At 40.2% G+C, this 15,018-nt stretch overlaps 1 protein-coding gene across 2 annotated transcripts in view; it reads right to left on the reverse strand.

Moving 5' to 3' along the window:
• Positions 1 to 15,018, reverse strand: part of LOC139605593 (teneurin-3) — a 134,632-nt gene that overhangs the window by 38,392 nt on the left and 81,222 nt on the right. For both annotated transcript variants that reach the window (XM_071457201.1, XM_071457200.1), the window contains 6 exons: positions 13,806 to 14,016; positions 12,626 to 12,727; positions 11,013 to 11,207; positions 9,703 to 9,903; positions 4,799 to 4,984; positions 549 to 695 (listed from right to left, as the gene is read on the reverse strand). In XM_071457201.1, coding sequence (XP_071313302.1) covers positions 549 to 695; positions 4,799 to 4,984; positions 9,703 to 9,903; positions 11,013 to 11,207; positions 12,626 to 12,727; positions 13,806 to 14,016 — 1,042 coding nt within the window. The remainder of the gene's footprint in view (positions 1 to 548; positions 696 to 4,798; positions 4,985 to 9,702; positions 9,904 to 11,012; positions 11,208 to 12,625; positions 12,728 to 13,805; positions 14,017 to 15,018) is intronic.

Genomic DNA, 15,018 nt, shown 5'->3' on the forward strand with positions numbered 1-15,018 from the left:
GGACAGTCAAGACAGGGAGGGAAAGCTTTGTTGACCTGGATGCATTAGGGTTTTGACAAAGGAGCATCTCCATTACTGTGTTGAGCTCTGGTGCACAGATGACTCCTAACGTGAACTTAAGTTCATTAAAGTGACAGCAGAGATCCTGAGTTGACATTTAACTATGAACTATTGAAAAGTGTGTCACCTAAAATCAGCCTCAAAAGTTCTGGGCTTGTTGATCAGGCTGAAGATCAGTTTATTAAAAATCCAGCTTGTGGGATATTAATAGTAATTATAGACTCAACTACTCCTTATAATTGATCTGCTGTATATTTTAAAGCACGTTGTTCAACAATCTGCTCTGCTACAACATTTGCATACTCTTTCCAGTGAGAGTTTATGTATGATTGATTTGTTTTGTTTGTTTGTACTGTCACTGAGGAGCCACATCAAAGCCAACTTGCGGTCTGGCACAATAAGTGACACACACACACACACACACACACACACACACAAATTTTCTGAAGCTTAAAGACTATTTGTACGAGGCTTTTACTTCTTCCTACCTCCCTCATTATCTTTGCCGTCTGAGCAGAGCGTTTCGGTCGCTACATCACATCCCAGCCCTCTCCATCCTGACTGGCAGATGCAGTGCCAGACGTTTTGATCCAGGACGCACCTCCCGTTGTTGTTGCAAAGCCCGGGGCAGCCGTCTGTCAACACATCATGTATGTGTCAAACAGCCGAGCAAGTCAGAGCAAGAAAATCAGGAGTAGAAAAGGGAGGGTTGGGGAGAAGACAAGAGCAAAGGGGAGGGATGGGGGGGCATTTGGAGTGGACAGGGGCAGAGGAGGGACAAAAATGATAAAAGACAGTATTGAGTGAACATACAGTACGATACACCTCTGACAGGACTGGGGATGTGGGGGAGGGTGTGTGGCGTTACAGTCGTTTCACATGAGTTTCAGGAGCAGGATCAGCTACACTGAAAATGAAATGCACGGAAGGAAGAGGAGGGAAACCGGCTGAGCTATTTGCTTAAAGTTAATAGGCCAATGGAAGACACCAAAAATGCATGAGGAGACAAATCCTTGTGGCAGCTGGAGTTCTTTTGAGGTTAAATCAAAGTTTGAATGCTTCTTACTGAGTATAACTGACTTGTATTTGGGTTCCATGAGTTCTCTTAGTGTGATTTTCAAATTAAGGGCTGCATTGGAGTCAAATTCACAACAATTGTGGCATCAAGATTTAAAGCATTCTCTGTGAGTTGCACAAATCCCATTCAAGAGGCTGAAAATCAGAGGAGTTCATTTCTTTTGCCTGAAAATAATGAACAAGGGAACAGCCCATTGCAGATGTTTGAAACACTCATGTGAAGTAACAGCAACATCAAAGGGGAAAGGGGAGTATATATGTAAATAGGAGAAGAAGTGTGGAAAGAAGAGGGAGGATCAAGAGTCTCTACATATACAGAAAACAGAGCACTTGCTGCCAGATCGCATTCCTTCTAGTGGAGGGTGAAGACAGGGAGCTGAAAAATGACTAAACCACACCAGTTTGGGGCATTTAATCTGGCAGACACAGGGAATTAAGACAGTGGGGGGTGGGGTGGGAAAAGGGACCGTGGAGTCTGGTGTGAGACTGGTTAAGACGGACAGGAGATGAGGGGACATATCGGGGGGGAGCAGGATCACAGCAGAAACATTATGATCGACTCGGACATAGAACAGGTGTATATACGCCGTGCTAGGAAAGACAGAGAAAAGGGAGGGATTGTTTGTGACAATCTCCCTGGGGGGGTAGTGGTTCAATTTACCTTTATATCCTATCTTGACTGCTCCTATTACACGGCCGAGGAAAGGGAAACATTTGGAAAAGAAAATTACTTATCTCTGTGGTGGCAGAGAGCTAAGACTGACAAACACATTTACTTATTGTAACTTATAGGGAGCACAAAAAGTGTAAACGCTTGCTGGCATAAAGATGATGTACCTGCCAACTTTGTTTCAATATTTGGAAAAGAACCTTTGCAGGTAGTGTTCCCGAAGATTACTGTTGCCTTTGCCACGTTTCAGCTTCTGCTCTAATTTCAATCTCTCGACTGCGTATGTAAATCACAGTCGTTATGGTGATTGAACTGAATGGCTAATACTAAGCATGAGTGACAGGATACGACTGAGATGTGAGCTCACCCATTTATTTTTTCTTTAAAAAAACAAAACAAAAACTGAGTTTACTTTTTTATACAAGAAAAACATAGGTGTTCAGCTGGATCAGACAAAAAACACATCTTGCATGAAGAATATAATTCTCAAGCAAAGTGAAAGGTCTTTTTACCTGATACTCTGGAATCCAGGGCTATACATGAAAGCCAAGAGGGAGTTGGAGAGAGACAGATTGGTAGGCAGACAGGCATACAGACATAAAATAGAAAAGAGAACGGATATAAGCAGGAGTTAGGCAAAGAAATGCAAACAGAGAAAACAAGTAGAAAATTGATTTGAGAGACAGAGAGAGACAAAAAAGACAGAAGCTGCAGATTTGGAAGATTAGATTCTTAGTGAAGCTACAGTAAGGAGGGGGAAAAACTCAGTATTTGACAAACTTAGAGTGTGGATGTTAATTAAAGCAGCAAGTGATTAATCAGAATAATAGATGCATCCACATCCATCCAAATCATCACTTTTTTTTTTTTTTTTTTTGTAAACGCCTCGAATGGTGATTATATTTCTCTCCACAGGAAGCAACATAAATGAATTCAGCATCTTAAGCTTAGTGAAATATTCATTGTTAACACTCTCCATCTGCTTGGCTTTTGCCAAAGCAAGACAGGCTAACACAAAGGGAACACACTGTTTCTCTTGATATCAGAGTGTTATAACACTCTTTTGTTTTCAGACTATATGAGCCAGTTTGATCTGGGCCTGATTCAAAACATTTTCCTGTCTGCTTGTCAGGAGGTATGTAGTCTCACCCACACTCTAATATGAACGCATCATGAAGCAGAATACTAAACTTCTTACTTCTTCTTCTTGTTCTTTTCTTTCTTTCTTTCTTTTTTTTTTTTTTCAATTTTGCCGTCATCTTCACTTCAGTGATTTCAACAACTGCACGGCAATGAGCCAGCAGTACACTAAAACGAATCAACAACACCTTAGTGGTAAACTGTGGTGCTGAGAAAGCAGTGACAGTGGGTTAAGTCTTGCATATAAAACAGGATCTAGATACGTGTGACAGAAGAATGGCCAAGGAAGTCCTCTATTCATGCTCTGGCCATGTAATGTGATTAAAAGGCGCTTTGTGCAAATGGCAGTTATTCAGGGTTTGAAAGACAAAATAAGCTCCCGGTTCTCCAAGAAAAGGTAATGCATTGCCTATTCAACCCTGCTGCATCCAAAGCAAGGAGTTACTTTCTTGACGGGAGCCTTAAACAGGAGGAGAGAAAGAGACAATGGATGGTGCGCAGTCGGCCCCAAGGAGGGAAAAGATTAATACGATCAGGAATGTGACCCCTCCAACAACTCCCACACTGCAATCCCCTCTCCCCTCTCAGTGATGGATCCGTGTTGTAGATCCATCTCAGTAAATACATAATTAGGGTTCAACAGTTTGGAGAGTGCCGGATCTTTGTTTCTCAGGGAATTAGTCGTCACTGAGAGGTTGGAGATGACACTTGAGGGAATGCTGTTTGACGCGGCGTGTCAGGGTTTAACTACAGGACCTTTGACAGGGGGTAAGGTGTCAAGGAAGTCTGAGTTAAAGGTCAATAGGAAGTGACATCTCAGAACTCATTATCCTCATTAATGCCAGGTGAAGCAGTGCCATTTCAGAAAAATGATATTCTAAAGAGGCCTACCCATGGCTTTTCGGCTCCCTAAATACCTGCCCTTGACTTGCTAATACAAGAGCATCACTTCAGCAGTCTAAAACCTGGAATATCCAAATGAATGGAAAAATTACAAAGTTGATGTGAGGGGTTGCGAGAAGAGATTTAGAAAATGCAGGGAAAAGTGAAGCACGGCTGGCCATGATTATAACACATCCTCTCGTTTCTTTTCAGTGGGAAGATACTTAACAGTATAAGTTATGACCTGCACCATTTTCAGATAAAATTAATTTTCATTTTGATTCTGTCTATTGATGGAGCTGAATATTGGTTTTAACCCATTTAAACATTTACATATGTGACATTTCTTAATGTTTGGGAGCTCATGCTGAAAGGTGAAGTTCATTTTGATTACTGTTTATAATGTGTAATATAGTTTAATCTATAAAAATGCAATATATGTAAATAGTAAGTGTAGTGGAGTAAAAAGTGCAATATCCTCCTCTGAAATCCGGTGGGGTGGGAGAAGAAAGTAACATAAAATGGAAATACTCCACATTAGCAGCTCACAATTGTAGGTTAGTATCATACTTGAGTTAATGCTCTCAGTTGTTTTCCATCACTGACTGCAACAATCAGAAAAACAATAAACCCAATGATGGAGATCCTGGCCAATGTTTGATACAGTCATCTCTGGAAAATGAACTGTGAGAAACACAGCAGTTTACTTCTACACGCTGACAATTTCACCAGAAACTACTGATGACTAGTTTGTCATGCTGTGGTGTGTGTTTGGAGTCTGTAGGCTGCGACAGAACTGTGTCATGATCTGTGTCCTTCCAACAAACGCTTGAACCTGCACGGAAAATACTGACATTCACACTCCAAAGTTGCCCTTTTAAGCCTGTCCATGAATGAATTTCCTGTAGTTTGTGCCCTTCTGTCATGTGTGTGTAGGTGGACGGTGCTGTATATGTCACCGTGGCTCACCAATGGTGCAGTGTTCACCCGTCCAGCCCTGGTGACAGTCACACTTGCCCTCTCGGCAGACTCCGTGGTCGATGCAGCGTGGGTGACAGTCCCTCTGCTCACATTCTGGTCCTGTCCAGCCTTCCTCGCAGTGACACACGCCACTGATGCACGAGCCGTGGGGACCACAGTCCACCACACACACCTCTGGTGAAAAGAAAAAGCCATGGAGTCATGTAGCTTCTGTTCTGTGAAAAAGCCCACTTTTCCTTCTGTTCTGGTTCATTTTTGTTTTCTGCATCTGCCACTAAAGAAAATGCTCTAATGTTTGCTGAGAAGTGTTGGCTCCCTCAGTCAGAGTGGACTAAGACGTTCAATTGTGAAGGACACGTTTTCAAATCTGCATTATATATTTTTTGACAATTCTGACATTATAAAGCCACTACCACAATTTATGATAGTATTTCCTCAAAAAAGGCTCAGAATTACAGCCATCTATTAAAGGACAGCTTAAGAGGCATCATTTTACATGGAAAATGTCAGGCCTTTACTGCTCTCTCTTGTTTTATGGATCTCAATGGACTTGTTGCGTACACATTTCTTTTTTAAATGAGTGTTGAGCAAGACACTCGGGTGACACAGAAAATGTCGGAGCATCGAGACTCCATTTTTTTATTCAGCTGCCACTTTGCCAAAATACACAATGAACAGCTTAGAAAAAGAAAAAAAAAGGGGATTACTCTTCCTCTAAAAAGTAGCACATTCATCTTGATATATAGTGTTATTACTTTTATGGGTTCAGGCGATAATAAAGTGCCTTATATTCTGGGTGCTTGACATTTAATCTGTAAATTCTGTTTTCTATAATACAGACAGCAACGATGCAGTGCCCTCAGAGTGCATTAAACTAACCAGTGTAAAGGAGAGTGTGTTCGAATGCACACTGTAGAGATTAAACTTTAAACAGAGCATCAAAACGAAACAAATTGCACACTGATACATGCCCTTATGAGGGCAGACGCATGATATCTGATTCAGCTTACATCTATTTTATGTAAAAATTTCCTCACCAGCAAATTCTGAAGGCCTTTAATTTGCTTATCAACAAACGGGTCCAATCAGTGTAACAACCTCTTTTTACCATTTGAAACAACATCAAAGCTTATCACACAAAATGTAAGTATACTCTGAATAATTACCCTGGGATAATAGAGAAGGCCCTTTTTTCTACACATATGCACAAGCGGGAAACACAGGCTATTATTGTCATTTTTGATTCTGCAGCCACTTAAACTAATCTTCATCAGAGTAATGTCAGAGGCCACTTTATTTCCTCATGGGTGCAAGAAGCCTTAAAACGAAACAAAACCTGTCATCACTCAAAAAGTCTAAATTCAGAGCAGAGGAACAATAAATCACTGCAATTACTGTTCATCCAAAAACCTCTAAAACAACTCGTTTTACATATTCTGAAAGCTCATTTGCATGGAGTCTTGGCAAACTGAGGCAAGGGTAGAGGATTTGAGCAGGTTCTTATGTCTGGACTCTGGGAGATGTTAGATTATCATGTTTTCTTCAAGTTCAGAGGCTGGGGAAAGGCAGAGCTGCTGTGAATCTGTGTTATCTTCAGAAAAAGTAAAATTCAAATGATTGAATCCATGGGTGGTAAGTAAATCAGTGCATACCAGGGTAAAACTGATGCTCGACAAGCTGTGGCTGCTCTTGTGTGAGAATAAGAAATGTTCATTTACTGGAACCAAGAGCTTCTATCAAAGCTTCTGAAGAGAAGAACCATAAAGCTTTCTGCTATGACAATAGCCGTCAGTGTGCTGGAGGAAAGTAGCTCAAGTATGTCGTCAAATTTTAAGTGACTAGATGCACCATAACCAAAAAGTTTGTGATTTTTTAACAAACTTGCTACATCCTGCAGGAAAAAAGAAAATAGCCAAGAACTATGATTGTGTCACCCAAAAGTCATGGATAAAATAGCTACAAATTTTTATTTTTGTATTTTTGTTAAGCTACTCCACTAGCACTGCTTTACCCACACTCATACTGAGGCTCTTTTAACTGTCTGTTTCCAGCTCTCTGAATAGAGTTTTTCTTCGATTGAGAGACCTTGGATGGTTCTGATTAAGTCGAGCCGACACTGTAGAATATTAAGCATGCCTCTGGAGGGGAGTCATTCGATTCCAAAGGGATACCTCCTTCCCATAGAATCTATGCAATCAATTTTTCATTAGTGCAAAAGTGTTTATCTGCCTTTAACATACCCCTGACTCGAGCTGGATAGGGGTTGTAGGCGGTCGATCTATGCTATGCGCTTGTTAATTAAAGTTTATTTAATTGAAGGAGAACCGCAGCATTAATTAAGAAGGAATCCTCCACCCACCCAGGTGGGTAAACACCCCAACTTTTGGACTGCATCAAGGCCAGCCTTGTAGGATCTGCTATTGACAGGCCTGAGGTATCTTGCTGAGTGAGAGGATTGTGTCTGGAATTTCGACAGCTTTAACTGAATAGCAAATTACCTCTTTTAAAAAAATACAGACACAAAAGGAAAAAAAAGACTGTTCACCAAAACAATCATTCTTTCTTGTTGGGCATCGACCAAGCAGGCTGCTTGCTGCTTCAAAAGGTCTGTGCACACATCTATCATCTCAAAAGTGCCAGCCAGCCTCCTTATGCTTTAATTTCCAATTGAATTTCAGCCAAGAGAAATATATTTGACAGCCTCTTAGCTGACAGAAACCAAGTGCAACTTCTGCTTTTAATTGTTCGACTCCGTTTGGCTGTTGTGTTTTTAACACAGAGAATGAGTCTATTCCGTGAGGGGAAACAGCGCATATATCACCCGGATCTCAGGCACAGATAACAGATGGGAGGGGCTGGCCTTTGAACTAACATGTCATTAACCTGTGTCGAGAGGCAAACACTCTGAATACAAAGCCGGTAGCAAATGAAGAGACTCTGCGGAGAGCAGATGGGGGTACACGCGTGTCTCCCCTCCTCTAAAAAAGATATCTGAAGCTGCTATAAAATAAAGTGTCATTTTTGGTTAAGGCTATGAACAAATCTCTATTTTGAAACATAACAGATTTTTAAAAAAGAACATATGCTGGGTCACACAAGACTAACATGTGGAGTCAAAGCTTTGTTGTTAACATATCCTCTATTTCAAACCAACACATGCTACAAGTGTTGATTACAAAACTTTAAGGGTGTGATCACACCCACAGTTTGACTTGTTTAGTCCAAAACATAATGAAGCTTGTCACACTTGTTTTTTGTTCCTCCAGGTTCAAACTGCCAAACGAAAAGCAAATCAAAATGTGTCACGACTATCACAGGGATTTGCACGGATGTCAAGTCTTGCTACTCAATTTAATCAAAACCACAGTTTTCTAACTGAGCTTCTGTCATGAAGACGCTGCAGTAAGAGAACACAAAACGCATGAACTGGATATGACCAACAGCCGAGTCTGATGTTTGCCATCAGTCTTTTCTTTTGTGTTACAACATCTTCCAAGCTTGAGTGACTCCTGGATATCAGGTGTCAACATCTGTCTCCTCAACCCTGTGAAAGCTTTTTTTCCTTTCTTTCCTGTAGTCGGTTCAGATTACTTCCCTTCTCCTCCTTGGGAAAGAAATGAGACCTTTTGAGGCAAACTGGTGTGTTTGTGTTGTGTCAACACACCTTTAATGGTGTTGTTCTCAGGCGGATACATTAATCAAATTGTATTAAATTTCTAAATGTGCTCTATGTGAATACAGCATCATCATCATAAAAAATACTTTCTCTCATTGTTGCTTTCTCGTGTTAGTGAAAATATGTAATTGTCTCCTAAAACTGCTCCCCATCGCACCAAAGTTTACTGTATGTGATACAAGATGTGTAACCTCATAAAGCTCATAAAACAAAGAGCTGACAGCACTGGAAGATACAGTGCATAGATCAGAAGATGAAAAACTTCAGTCAGTCGGGCTCCCATTCATTATCTCTGGTGCATATACCCACACTATGAATCAGCAGGACATCACAAATTAATAAATTTGTTTCATTCATGTCGAAAATGCTGAAAAACTGTGATTTGACTGTCTATGCTATTCAGACAGTTTCATTCCAAATTGTGACACACTAATTTCAGATAACAGATTGTTCTCTAATGTTTGCTAAATTATATTATATCAGAGATGTGATGAATTACTTCAAGCTGAATTTTTTTGTTTTGTTTTTTGGCAAATCATTAAAATTTAAATCATATATCACAAAAGTCTCCCTCATATTTTGAGTTGTATTTGTATTACACAGCTAAATAGCTATACCTTAAGAGTCTTAATAAGACACCTACACGTAGACATACCATGCTATATGAGACAGACATTCAATTTCAACCTACAGTATTAATAAAGGCGTATATAAAGATCTGACTCAAACTTAATCCATAAAAACAGTAAAGCAGGCATTACAGAACTCACTACACTGTATAAAAGGATCTGTGGGAGCAGAACACGTAACGCTGCACTAATAACATCAATAAATGAATGAATAAATGAAAGACTTCAACGTTTACAGCTCTAAGTAGCTTAATATGTCTTTTTAATCCTTTAAAGCCAATTTGTACTAATATTTAAATTTTCCTACTTCACTTTTTTTTTTTTTTTTTAATGCCATCAGATAACTTACAATCATATTAGACCTGAAACAATTAGTTGATAAACATTATCTATTTGATGACTTTTAATTTGACACTATATTTGGGTTTGTACAAAACAAGATATTGGAAGAATAATTAATCAAAAAAAAAAGTCAATGTAGATTAAAACAATTTCTAGTTGCGGCCCTAAATAACATAAAATGTCTACACAGTAGTAGTAGTAGCAGTAGCTTTAACTGAGGAGAAGAAAGTGTCATGTGTTCTGACCTATGGAGCAGTCTGCCCCTGTCCAGTTGGCCTCACAGATGCAGGTTCCCGAGTCGGTGTTGAAGGTGCCGTGACTGGAGCACTGCTCTGGACAAGTGCTCTTCAGGATTTCGCAGCTGATCCCGCCCCAGCCCGGGTTACAGTGGCACTCACCATGATGACAGGCTCCATGACCGGAGCATGCCGGGTCCACACAGTCCACTGAGGACACACAGCGAGGACGACACAGTTTACCACTTCTAGACAGGATATCAAACCTACTTATTTACCCTAGCCACTTTAACTCTGCTACCAGCCAAAAATCAGCTTTAGAGTGGAAGTGCTTCAGAGCCTGATGATGGCTGGTGAGCCACAGCTGAATTTTTTGTAGTGTTTAGTGGTGGCTGGTAGTAATTTTCTACCCTATGTTCAACTATCTCCTCTACGGTACATTATAGGGTACTTCCAATATACTGAAAGCATAATTATGCTCCATTATAGGCACTAGGAAAAGGAGTGCAATTAGTGTCTAGATAGATATAATTAATTACTATTAACAATTTGCAGATCAACCTACTGATCTAGGTTAATAATTGGCAATTATGACCAACATAATCAACCCATTACTAACAAGGGATCATTTGCAACAACATTATTGTGTTTCCTCTGGAGCCTATAGCTGTGTGCATTTCCTTATGCTTGGATGCTGATATTGATCATTTACCTAAACCAATTAATCACGTTGGAGTCCTTACATGCAAGCTCTGAACCACAAATTCAATGTCCTCTTGTCCATCTTTCCCTCCCAAATGGCTCCACTTGAAAGAAAACTGCCATATATTCATTTAGTGAACTCAATATCTTTTACATGTGAGATCAATGACCTTCACATGTAAATCTGAGCTGATAATTGCTTTTTGTCTGCATGGGGATCAATAAAGTTAAATGCACTGACGTGAAGGGGGAGGTGGAAGGGGTTGACAAAGAAAGAAGCGGCAGCAGCTCTTTATCAATAAACTGAGGAACAGATGCCATTGACTGATCGATTTTAACAGGTGTCTTCAACTGTGGAGCATTCCAATAGGTGACTGTATCAACGGGCGCTGCACAATCTGTTCCAGTTTGTACCCTAATGTGGTCTAGACACTAAGAGGGAGTTAATTTACACATGGTATCAATATCAACATCCAAAGCATTATCTGCTTGGTGGAGTCGAAAACACCGATTGTTTCGCCAATGGACTGTGTCGATTCCCCCTGAGCTCCACACAGGAATATGTTGCATCTAGCTGGTTCAAATCCAATGGGAAGAAGCTTCTTCTTTTCTCTTACCTTGCTCACAGTTGGTTCCTTTGTGGCCAGAGTTGCACACACAGTTGCCTGCCACGCAGTGTCCGTGTCCCCCGCACTGGGGATCGATACACTGGGAGGCAGGAACGTCACACTCGGTGCCCTTCCAGCCACTGTAGCACTGACAGCGCCCCCTGGTATACTGGCCGTTACCGCTGCACAGGACTGGACAAGCAGCTGAGGAGAGACAGCAGGTTTAAGGAGTGGATTGTGGTGTTACAGGATTCCCATTCTTTCTAGAGATCATTTTCCAAGATTTTTCCAGCACATTTTCAGTGATGATAACAGACAGGAATCACACCATACACCAATATGGTCCTATCTATGGAAGTCTGGTTTAAAATAAGTGCAGTCTATACTTATCTATGAAATCATCTCTTAAAAGCTTAATTATGACAAATTTAGTGAAAGAACTTCCTACGTAAACAAAATGTAACATTATTATCTTCATTATTAATTTATAACCTAACTCATTTTTCTTGTGAATTGTATTAACCTTTGTGCCTGACCACCAATAAATAAATAGCCTGCCCTCAACACCAATATCAGCCTCCAATTTTCCCTACTTACAAATGAACTTTTCATGGCTAAATGTACTATTGAATTTGCTAAGGTTATTTACTGCCGCTTTGTCTTATCTTCTTTATCACACTTAAGCCACTTTACTAGAGATAGGAAGTTATTTCTTTACCGAGGTTTATCACACTCACTGTGAGTTACCTGAACAAAGCAGCGCTGGGTTTAAAGCGACGCTATCAAAGATGCTAGTGAACTAAAAAGTTCCGTTAGTGAGTATTTAGCCAGTTTTTGACTAACATAAAGTTGAGCTGACATTCATTGTACTGAGACCTGCTTCCCATTAATTATCCAACTCTCAGCAATGAACCAACACACATTTAAAACCTTTGCTCCCCCAGAGTTGAATCACAAACCTTAAACTTTTAGCTATAGGCAAAACAAGCTAGCAAGCGAGTCAACTTCAGCAACTGAGCCAAATATGCTAACCCATTACTCAAGTTTAAAACAGGTTGGGAAGACTACAATAATCTATAAACCTTTCAGATCTTTGTTCACTTAAGTTATAAATCATCCAATCTGTATGTATGTGATGAGACTTCGTGGTGCGTTCACAGCATTGCCAACCCCCCCCCCCCCCCCCCCCCAAAAAAAAAACGATAGAAGCATATTCAAAATACAGCCATCCAATAACTAGCCTACTATCTGAACATCAACAGGAGCCTGAACATAGGAAAATGTTGAAATAATTTTCCAGGACAACACAATATTTTCCAGGACATTTTCTCTCATTTTCCATGTGATTTCCATAACTGGAAAACTGGTCAACCGTTTTCCAGGAACAGTGGGAACCCTGAATTACTCTTTTAAAACATAACCATATTCAATGCTTTGAGCACCATAAACGAAATTCATTGTGTTGCGGTGTAGCAAAAATCTCAAATCCTGGGCAAACAAAACCAACACAATCTTCACACCATTAGAGATTAAGGGACTATTTTCAAATTTTGAGTCAACTGACCCTTTAAATCATATGCTGAATGAACAGAATAAAAGTAATGTATGAGCTTAATAATTACCTCTGGAACAGTACGGCCCTATGAATCCTGGGAAGCAGTGACACGATCCCGCCACACACTCTCCGTTCCCGTAACAGTTGTGTGTGCACTCCACGACAGAATCTGTGGGTACAGCAGTGTGCAAGTCCAACTATTAATAACCCATCAGCTTGTCATATTACAGCAAGTCAGAATTTCCTCCTTAATAGAACATTTGAGGACTGTACAGTTTGAGAAATACTGTGAGACAACCAAGATACCATCTTTTTACCCCTTTGCATGAAACTAGACTTTCTAAGCATCTCTTCTCTGCAGTCCTCATATCAGGCATTGCATACATTTACAGCTATTTGTCCATGTCCCACTAAGGTCTAAGCCTCCATAACATGTATGCTGCTGCCCAACTGTTTCTATCTAAGCCATGTTAAGTAAAAACCACACAGGCATTTTAAATTAGACCAAATAATTCCATTTCCTTGACACATTTCCTTTCCTCCCGTCTCCCACTCCCCCCAACCCCTTGAATGACTGATCATGCCCACACAAGCCATGCAATCTCCTGAGTGTTTACAGCTCAAATCCTCTCTGAGTTGAAGTTAATCTGACATATCCTACAGACAGATCTTGTGTTCATTCAACAGACCATTGCTCATAAAGGGCACCCCCAAAAGACAGTGGGCCTCATTTTGATTGGCGTTAAGAGGGCAAACTTTTTTGTTATTACTCAGGCTTGTATTGGATCTTCTCTGAGCCAATGTCGGACCCAGGCAATTTTGACCCCACACATCGATACCTTCATATTTGTAGGACTGGATCAATGGAACTCCCCGAAGGAAATAGAAAAAGAAAAACGTTAACTCAACCTTAGTGTTTCTCCTACCTCAAAACCCAGAAGGAAATTTCACAGACTTCAGAACACTGAAGAGGTTGTTAGGCGGGAAGGATCAATGGTGTGTATGGTCTTGTATTATAGTGTTGAGCACAATAATCCACTACCCTCCAATGAAAACCTAGATCTGCCTCCTAGGAGGCTCAAAGTTTGAAAAGCTCAGCTTGTTTTTATGGCAGCTGAAAATTTTCCCCCAACCTTACTGTTTGTTCACATGCAGCTGTTTAAGGAAATTAAAGTCTTCCAAACATGTCATTACACATCATTTCAATCACACTCATCAGCCATCGCAGCAGATGTGCGACCTCATACCCTGTATGATGGTGTTATAGGACACTGCCTCCAAGCTCCGTCCGTCATTATAAAACGCCAGGTGCCACACCCCTGAGTTCAGGTACTGGATGAATCCGGCTTGGTGGACAGTGACTGGATGATCCAGGCGGGACCGTGTCTCAGGTTCACTCAGAGTCCGATGCTCTTTAGCGATAAGCCGGCTGCCATCCAATAGCTCCACAAAGTCATACTGCAAAACAACACCCAGAAAAGACCCCAGCAGATGCAGATGACTGTTATTTTAACATCAGTGTAATTAAATCAGGCAGTAAAAAAGCGAGAGAGTTCAAGAAGTTTATATTTTCCTCTATTGGTTGCTTTATATGCATCTTCTCTAGTGATTTTCCTAACAGTCTGAAAGGAACTCTTCAAAGTTGTAATTCAAGAAGCAGGTTTGTGTACACAGCAAATACTCGAGTATTATAAGTGTCGATTTTTCAGTGACAGTCTTTGGAGTTGATAGATGTTGTTCGGAGAGTTGTTTGTATACTGATAGAGCTGATATGGCTCTGGGGCAAATGCTCAAAAGTTTTCCAAAAATATATTGTTAACTCTGACGGGAGTGCACTTAAGGGCCTCTGGCGATGTGTTCATTATGATCTGTTAAATTAACATTGATAGTGTTCTGTGTAGATGCGGGTAGAATTAGAACTCAGTGTTATTCAGTCTTGGTTTACCTGCAGAAAATACAAATAAAAGGATAGACTGAGTACAAAACTTTCTTCAAGCACATGTATACACAATTTTATTTATTTTATACTAAGTTGATGTACTGAATCAATGTTATAATTACTTGGTTGACAGGCTGTGAAAACTATCACTATTGTTTTGTGTCTATTAATTGTTTAATTAGTTTTTATTTTTTTAATATCTGTGGTTTCCATGAAAAACACATACTGAATGGATCCTGGTAAAATGAAGAACATTGAATTGAATATATATAATGTACGATTGATTCAAAGCAAATATGTAATTGTTGGTAAGGTCCATATCCACAGTGCATAAACAGTATATATGAAAATAAATATACTAAACTATATACTGCATGTCAGGCTTGTATTATATATGGGAATGCTGCATTAACAAACACTGATTAACGGGCTAAACAGGGAGGAAAGACTCATTCCTGCCAAGAGAAACAAGGAAAGCAGGGCATCTGCTCTCACTGCACCTGCTCAACACCTGAACCTCA

Source organism: Trachinotus anak, unplaced genomic scaffold (genome assembly GCF_046630095.1).
Source record: "Trachinotus anak isolate AG129_WGS33_773 ecotype Australia unplaced genomic scaffold, CSIRO_AGI_Tana_v1 ptg000021l, whole genome shotgun sequence".
NCBI lineage: Eukaryota > Metazoa > Chordata > Actinopteri > Carangiformes > Carangidae > Trachinotus > Trachinotus anak.